The sequence below is a fragment of the Cololabis saira genome, chromosome 24 (genome assembly GCF_033807715.1).
Source record: "Cololabis saira isolate AMF1-May2022 chromosome 24, fColSai1.1, whole genome shotgun sequence".
In the NCBI taxonomy this organism is placed as follows: Eukaryota; Metazoa; Chordata; class Actinopteri; order Beloniformes; family Belonidae; genus Cololabis; species Cololabis saira.
Genome location: NC_084610.1, coordinates 21,402,058 through 21,410,781, shown reverse-complemented (window position 1 = coordinate 21,410,781; position 8,724 = coordinate 21,402,058). Strand labels below are relative to the sequence as shown.

General features: G+C 46.3%; 1 protein-coding gene across 1 annotated transcript; it reads left to right on the top strand.

The window, feature by feature from the left end:
* Window positions 1-332: 332 nt before the first annotated feature.
* LOC133425246 (tripartite motif-containing protein 16-like) lies at window positions 333-2,724 on the top strand. The gene has a single exon (XM_061715989.1). The coding sequence runs from the start codon at window positions 333-335 to the stop codon at window positions 2,055-2,057; it is 1,725 nt and encodes a 574-aa protein (XP_061571973.1). The 3' UTR covers window positions 2,058-2,724.
* Window positions 2,725-8,724: the final 6,000 nt, after the last annotated feature.

Sequence of the window (8,724 nt, the reverse complement as noted above, 5' to 3'; positions counted from 1 at the left end):
TAAATACAAGTTGAGGTAAAAGGAGTTTTCCTTGTAAACTGGAGTCGGATATAAAAGGGTTAAATGCAGAGTTGGTCCTCTTCTTGGAATCTGGTGCTGATGAACCTCCCTCTTCTTCCTGCTGTCAGACCAGCAGATGCAGTCGGACCAGTTTCCTGGTTCCCTCCCCTGCAGATCTGCAGCTTGAAGACGAGTCTGAACAAGATGAGCTGAACACTGAGAGATGACAGCCTCTGTTCTCTGCACAGATGCATGATTTGTAGATCAGCGCTCAGACTAGTTTCAGCTTTGAGGAAGTGAAACTGTCTCAGTCTCAGTTACCGAGAAGTGAAATGGCGCAGAAAGGAGATCAGCTGGACCAGGAAACGTTTTCTTGTTCCATCTGTCTGGAGGTTTTAAAGGATCCGGTGGCTATTCCCTGTGGACACAGTTACTGTATGAACTGTATTAAATCCTACTGGGATGAAGGAGAGAAGAAACTCCCCAGCTGTCCTCAGTGTCGACAGACGTTCAGACGGAGGCCTGAGCTGGTGAAAAACACCATGTTAGCAGCTTTAGTGGAGCAGCTGAAGAAGACCGGACTCCAAGCTGCTCCTGCTGATCACTGCTATGCTGGACCTGAAGATGTGGCCTGTGATTTCTGCTCTGGAAGAAAATTGAAAGCCATCAAGTCCTGTTTGGTCTGTCTGGTCTCTTACTGCGAGAAACACTTTCAATCTTATCATGATGTGGCTCCATTAAAGAAACACCAGCTGGTGGATCCCTCCAAGAACCTGCAGGACAACATCTGCCCCCGTCACGGTGAGGTGATGAAGATGTTCTGTCGTACTGATCAGAAGTGTATCTGTTATCTCTGCCCTGTGGATGAACATAAAGGCCACGACACGGTCTCAGCTGTAGCAGAAAGGACTGAGAGGCAGAGAGAGATGGAGGTGAGTCGACAACAGATCCAGCAGGAGATCCAGGACAGAGAGAAAGATGTGAAAGTGCTTCAGCAGGAGGTGGAGGCCATCAATCAGTCTGCTGATAAAACAGTGGAGGACAGCGAGGAGATCTTCACTGAGCTCATCTCTCTCCTCCAGAAAAGAAGCTCTGATGTGAAGCAGCAGATCAGATCCCAGCAGGAAACTGAAGTGAGGAGAGTCAGAGAGTTTGAGGAGAAGGTGCAGCAGGAGATCACTGACCTGAAGAGGAGAGACGCTGAGATGAAGCAGCTCTCAGACACCGAGGACCACAACCAGTTCCTCCAAAGCTGCGCCTCACTGTCACCACTCAGCCACTCTTCCAGCATCAGCATCCGTCCTCTCAGATACTTTCAGGATGTGACAGCAGCTGTGTCAGAGGTCAGAGGTCAACTACAGGACATCCTGAGAGACACGTGGACAAACGTCTCACTGGCCGTCACTGAGGTGGATGTTTTACTGCCACAACCAGAACCAGAACCAGAACCAGAACCACAACCACAACCACAACCACAACCAGAACCAGAACCAACGAGCAGAGCTGGATTCTTGAAGTATTCATGTGAAATCACTCTGGATCCAAACACAGTAAACACAGCGCTGTTACTGTCAGAGGAGAACAGAAAGGTGACAGCTATGAAGACACATCAGTCTTATTCTGATCATCCAGACAGATTCACTACAATGTTTCAGGTCCTGAGTAGAGAGAGTCTGACTGGACGTCATTACTGGGAGGTGGAGAAGACAGCAGGTGAAGTTCGTGTAGCAGTTTCATACAAGAATATCATCCGATCAGGGAAGGAAAGTGAATTTGGAGGAAATGACAAATCTTGGTCACTATGTTGTTCCTCAGCCAGTTGTTCATTTCATCACAACAGCATCCCAACCTCCATCTCAGGTCCTTGGAGCTCCAGAATAGGAGTTTACCTGGATCACAGAGCAGGTGTTCTGTCCTTCTACAGCGTCTCTGAAACCATGACCCTCCTCCACAGAGTCCAGACCACCTTCACTCAGCCGCTACACGCTGGAGTCGGGTTTGGAATTTTGTGGTGGAATGATCCTGTACACTCAGCTGAGTTCTGTAAACTCAAGTAGACGCGCTTCCTCTTCATGTTTTCATCTCGGTTTTTATTGATTTTCTTTTCTTCTCAGAGACGAACGTTTCAAACTCTGATGGATGGAGGGACGTTGTTGTTCTATAAGTTGATGTTTTGGAGGTGGAATTTGTTCTTTTGTAGCTTCACCTGGTAAATTTTCAGTAAATTAACATTTTCTATGTCAGTATAAAAACATAGAAATGAGCTGTGTTGTAATTGTTGTTAACTGTTAGTTTGGATGTGTTTCTAGCTTGTATTTCTCTTCTGCTCTTTTTCTTCCACTTCATGGACTCAGACGACCCACCAGACCTTCTTCATCTCTGATGTCATGTCTGCATTCACACTGGTTTCCTCCTTCATTAGCAAACCAAATTTTGTTGTTTTCTAAACCAGTGAAGACGTTTTAAGGTGAAATAACAGCAAAGCGTATCTGACGGCACAAACTTCTGAGATCTGCTCGGTTCTTGTTTAACGCTGCAGAGGTCAAAGTTCATGAAATGGTGACAGATGTTTGTTCTGTCTCTGACTTGTTGATGGTTGTTTGTTGACGTGTGAGAGGCTTTGTACATGACAGAAATAAACCACCACGCTTTAAAGAAACTCCAACACATCCCAACAGCTCTTTATTTGCACAGCGGAGACGAGAAGAAACTCATTTGAACAAAAACGCTGACTAAAGATTAAAATATTTCTGAGGTTAATTTTCCAGACACGAGCACAAAGTTAATGATGTTCAGAAATGTTACTGACCAACAGCAACGCACTCCAGCTTGGGTCCAAACTGATAATGAGGTAATAAACGGATCAGGGGTTCAAACTACCTCAATGCTGAACTTTAAACAAGTGCACGACACATTTTGCGCGAGGGGACGCATTTGCGCTGCCGTGAAGCAGAGGAGAAGGAAGAGACCTGTAATCTGATCATACAATGATTGACAGCACTCGACATCTGACCAATCAGAGGGCTGCGCCTGCAGGCAGGCCCTTGCAGAGCTGCAGAAGGTGAGGAGATGTCGACATGTCGTCCAAAAGACATCACAATCAGGAGCGAGCAAGAAAAAGAAAAAGGCAAAACACGAGGAAACTCGGGCTTCACTTGACGTTGGGAATCTTGTTGAAATAAAACTTTGTGGCACAAACACCTAAGATGCCAGTCATTAGATAGGAATCTGTCTCCAGTCTCTGTCTAGACTGGAGAATGTTGTTTTTCCAGCGGCCCTGATTAACATTTATTGAATGCCTTGTTAACGCCCTATGCATTCAACTCTGTTGAAAAGGAGTGGTAAAATGACTAGTTAGTGGTCGTATATAAGCTATAAACTTGAGCCCATATATAATATATTGGCGCAAGATTTATATCAATTTGTGTTAAGAAGTTTTCGACTATTTTTAAGGAGATAATGTCGCCATCTGTTGGTGAATTTAATTCACAACAGTCAGCTTGAATGTAAAGTTTGACATATCAGTCAGGAGATCATGAACCTTCCGGAGCTGCCACCACAAACAACTTCTCTGGAGATGTTGTCTTTTCTCCTTAAAAATAATTTGCAGGAACTGTATCCAAATCTCTGGATTGCCGTCTGCATTGCAATAACTCTCCCTGTTACAGTTGCCTCTGCTGAGCGAAGCTTTTCAAAACTCGAATGACCTATTTGATGACTTTGCATCCAGAAAATGCAGACGTGTACATCTGTAAAAGGCACACGTGCCTACTGTTTTTATTTTTTTTCGTTGAGAACATATCCTTTATTAATGATTACTGACATGATTATTGATTTGTAAGAATTCACATTGATATCCACGTTGTTATCCATGTTGTTATCCACGTTGTTATCCATGTTGTTATCCACGTTGTTATCCTGTTTTATCTTTTATTTCTTTTTTTTGGGGGGGGGGTGACATCCACTGCCAATCCAGGAAGCAGGAACACACGGAGGCACACGTGAAGCACTGGAGATCTGCAACAGAAACCACAAACAAAACACAAAACCGACAAAACCGACAAAACCGACACGGAGCCGACCAAAACACGAGCAGCAATCAACCCAAATCACAGTCTGAGTTAAGCTACAGCTGAGCTACAGAGCAAGCATGCAGGTGAACAAGCCAGTGTGTATGTCTATGTATGTATGTGTGTGTATGTGTGTGTGTGTGTGTGTGTGTGTGTGTGTGTGTGTGTGTGTGTGTGTGTGTGTGTGTGTGTGTGTGTGTGTGTATATTTTTGTGTGGCTGTGTATGTGTGTATATGAGTATGTGTATATGTATGTGACTGAGTGGCTGTGTGTGTGTGTGTGTGTGTGTGTGTGTGTGTGTGTGTGTGTGTGTGTGTGTGTGTGTGTGTGTGTGTGTGTGTGTGTGTGCGTGTGTGTGTGTGTGTGTGTGTGTGTGTGTGTGTAATAGTCTAATCAAAGCTCCACCTGAAGTGTATCTATAGTGGGCCCCCGGTCTCGCACCCGCACCCGCGAGACCGGGGGCCGACGAGGAAGAACCCGGAGCCCAGGCCACCGGCAACCCCACAGAGGGGAGAAGTAGGAGGGAGGCAACCCACCGCCTGCGAGGCCCCCCCCCCTCCCCGCCGGCGGCCAAGGGGGCCCGCGGGCGGGGCCCCCACGGCGCGGGAAGAAGCAGCCAGGGATCCCGCGGCGGCGGGCCGCGACCCAGGCAATCCCCGGCCACCCGGTCCGGGCCGGACACGCGGCCAGGAGGCCCTCACCCTCCAGGCCAACGACCCCCACCCGGCGAGAGGCCAGCCTGCCCGGAGAGACAGAGCCGCCCCGGCCGCCGACGCGGGCAGGCGCACCCGCCCCCACGAAAGTGGCCCTCCAAGACCAGAGGGGCGCCCCGCCGCGGAGGCCGCGGGGGGGACGGGAGACGGGCCCGGAGAGAGGGAACCCCCCAACAGGGCGACACCCGTGGGGGCCCGACAACGGAGGGCCCCAGACCCAGGCATCCCATTCATTCATCCATTCACCTATCCGATACCTATACTAATAATAATATAATATACTATACATAATAATGATAATAAAAATAATAATAGTAATAATAGTAATATTATTAATAATACTAATACTAATACTAATAATAATAATAATAACCATCTTTGTATAATATAATATTGATAAATTATTAAGTTTTGATGTCCTGCCAATGGAGGCCCAAATCCTCCATGGCAGGACCCTTCCATACCGCATTCTCACCGACACGGACGCACAATCACACACCGTTTTCCCCTCCCCGGGGGGGTCCAGCACTGCCAGAAGGCACCCCAGGCCGCGCGGCGAGCCCCGCCAAGCCCGGGCATCACAACCCACCCTATCTTTTATTTCCTATTTTTTGTCTCTGGCCTAACTGTTAATGAGCTGCAAAGTTGTTGTTATTATCGTTGTCTGTATGGTCTGTTTTTGAAAATAAAAAATGCACACGTTCATGTTTAGTTCTGCTTTCAGACCTGCTAGACCTGCTTTCAGATTTTTGTGGGGGATTGAGGTGGAAGTTACTTTCTTTTGATGAGTGATTGATGGCTATTTGTGACTCAGATTTGTTTATTTCAATTTGAGGTTCCAAATAAATTTCCCTTAGGTCCCAGTTTGGTCAGGGGTCCTGGGTGGGGGTTGGACTTGTGTGGTCCTGAAAGACCGGAGTGGAGCTGCCCCGGAGGACGACATGAGCTTCATTAGTCCCGACTCACCAGACTCTCCTCCGGGTGAGAATTTTGGTCCTGGTTCACCAGCTTCCCCCGTCTCATGAGAGAGATCCACGATGAGACGTCCACCTCTACGTCCTGCTGCTTCCTCTTCTGACCGCTGGAGTCTTCCTCCAGGTCTGGATCTGTGGATGTCCTGGTTCCTCCTGGTCCGGGCTGCAGCTCCTCTGCAGGTTACACAAAACCCCGTCCTCCTCCACCTCACCAGCATTTCATTGTGGGGTCTGCAATTACAAAAAATGACTAAAAGATATGATGCAGATCTGCAGGGGAAACGTCTTTCCACTTTGACTTGTCTGGGACACCTTTGTCTTTTTTCATGTCTGTGTCTCCTCATGTCTGAGTTAACGGGACCATCAAAGCCGGTTAAATCCTGGCTTTTGCTACAGGTGTGAATGTCATCCGTCCTGCTGGCTTCTCCCCTCAGCCATCAGTCTAATTCCAGCATGAGCAACACGTCAGCACTGGACCCCAGTTACTGGTGGCTCTTAGATCAGCGTCAGATTAAAGGAACAAACTTCAATCCCCCTAAAGTCTGACTGAAGCATCAAACCTGCTGCAGACCTGCAGGTTTAAGTTGTAACTTTCACTTCGGGTTGATGAAGGCAGAAATTCAGACTTTTGTGTCGTTTATGAAGAAACCCGATGTGGAAACCAGACGACACAATCGTTGCAACACGTAAACACACGTTTATTAAAGGTCTCACTGATACAAAATATTATTATTTTTTTTTTATCCCATTTTTTTAAATCTAGCTTGAGGTGAACCACATACCCAGAGTCAGACGGCAAACAGGAGGATGTTTTCAGCAGGCAGAGGATGATGCAGCAGGTGGACATTCAGTGATCTTTCAAACCAACTGACGCCTTGAAATCACAAATCAGCCATGAATTAAATTCAGCTTCCCCTAACTTTAGAAGCAACAACTTCAAACATCAGCCATAAGAGGAAGGAAATCTTTTTCTTTACACAGAATTACAGCAATGAGGAGAGACTTGGATACAGTTCAGGAGTATTTTCTTCCAAGTCCCAAGAATGCATTTCTTTCCAAGGGTCCCTGAACACATCACATCTGAGCTACACCAGTTCTTCTGACCATTATTCTCTTTTTTTGCACCGTTTGGTTTCAAGGCTTAATCCGACTGGTCCTGGAAAGGAGAACAAAGGTCAGTACGCGTCCAAGAACCGGAAGACACAACAGACGGGATTCCTAACAAACTGAACCCACCACGAGCTTCTACTTTCATCTTTGCTCAAATAATTAACGCAAATCCTCATTTTTTTTCTTTAAAATTGCACAAACGTTCTGGCCCAGATCAAGGGTCAACCATCACTAAGAGTTGGACACTCCTGGTGACATCACTCAGGCTTTTCAGGTACTTTTGAAGTGCAACGTTGGTGGAAACTGAGATCACCAAAATCTCAGATCTGAAAGCATCCAGGACGAGCTGAGCTCTGAACCGGAGAGAACACGCTCACTTCAGCTCATTTACCACAAATATAAATATCTAATCCAGAGCGGAGCAGCACTGGACCCGTGAGCCGAGAGACCAGGCCTCCCAGCGGAGCCGTGCATGCTGGGATATCAGCACCAAAGGTCAGCATGAAGAGAGTCAGCCAAACTAAAACAGCCAGGAGGGACTGACAAGGTGGGCGTGTTCCAGTCAGCTGCCAGATCTGTTTGTCCCGCCCATTTACAACCTGGTGCAGCTAAAAAACCAGTCAGAATCAGTGTGGATGACATCACAGGAGGGCGTGTCCAGCTCGGGTCCAAACCCACCTTGGTGCAGAACCATCCCGGGTCTCTGGTCTCGGACGTGCTCCAGGGTCGCAGCGATGTCGATCTCTTTCACACCTGCAGGAAGATCCGGTTTGGATCAAGAGATACTTCTCACCAGGTTTAAAACACGTTTTCTTTGATTACGTTCATGAAATTCCAAGTAACAAACAAACCCACGGCATCACTCACCTTTAGCCATGCGATTCAGAACCATGTCAATCAGGATGAAAGTCCCGGTCCGGCCTGTGCCGTCGCTATGGAAACACAGGACAAAGCTGAGACGTGGACTGGGACGAGATGATGAATCAAATCTGGAGAAAAACTCAGATGGAATCAGAAGCTGATGTGGTCTGAGATGAGGAGGAGACGTGGTCTGGCCTGACACCAAGTGGCTGACTGTGGTACTACACCAGAGTCCATATCCATAGTTTTTGAAATTAAATTATATTTTTTAAATTAATTTAAACTGATTTCTTCTTTTGTATTAAAAATAAAACAGTTACTCCATTCAAAAGGACAAAAATGTCAAATTACGACCAATTTAAGTCAATCAAAGGACCTGTTCCATAATAACACACCACCCTGAGATTAACGTGAACATTTACCTCCTAAAGCTGAACATTTCTATGAGAAAACACATTTCTGGAAGATCTCCATCTTCAGGTGTGGAGAGTTGAGGAGAAGCATCATCTCTGATGTTTCAGTTTTACCTGCAGTGAACGATGATGGGGCTCGATCCACCTCTGTAGCACTTATTCACCTTCCTGACCGGAAAACAGACACATATGAAAACATGACCCTCCAATGAGAAAATCGTTCCTGCTGCTGGGACTTTTGTTCATCTGAGAGATTACTTCTGATCTACACAACAGACAGCGAGTGTAAATGGAGATGAGACAAAACAAGCAGATCAATGTCTTTGCAGAAGTTTAAATCCAGAAACAGTTGTGTGCTGCAAAAATCTCTTTTTTTCTATCTTTAACAAGGATTCACGTGTCTAAAAACATCTGAAAATCACCATAATCCACGATAAAACTCATCTGATCATCATTTTAGAATTAGAAAAATACAAATCATTGTTTATTTCAGAGAAGAATAGAAAAGGCTGCATCTCCCCTGAAGATGAACGCTGAGCTGCTGGACGAGAGATGAAGATTATTTTCATTTAAAAAAAAAAA

Coding starts and splice junctions, on each gene's coding strand:
- LOC133425246 (XM_061715989.1), top strand. CDS start 333: ATGGCGCAGAAAGGAGATCAGCTGGACCAGGAAACGTTTTCTTGTTCC.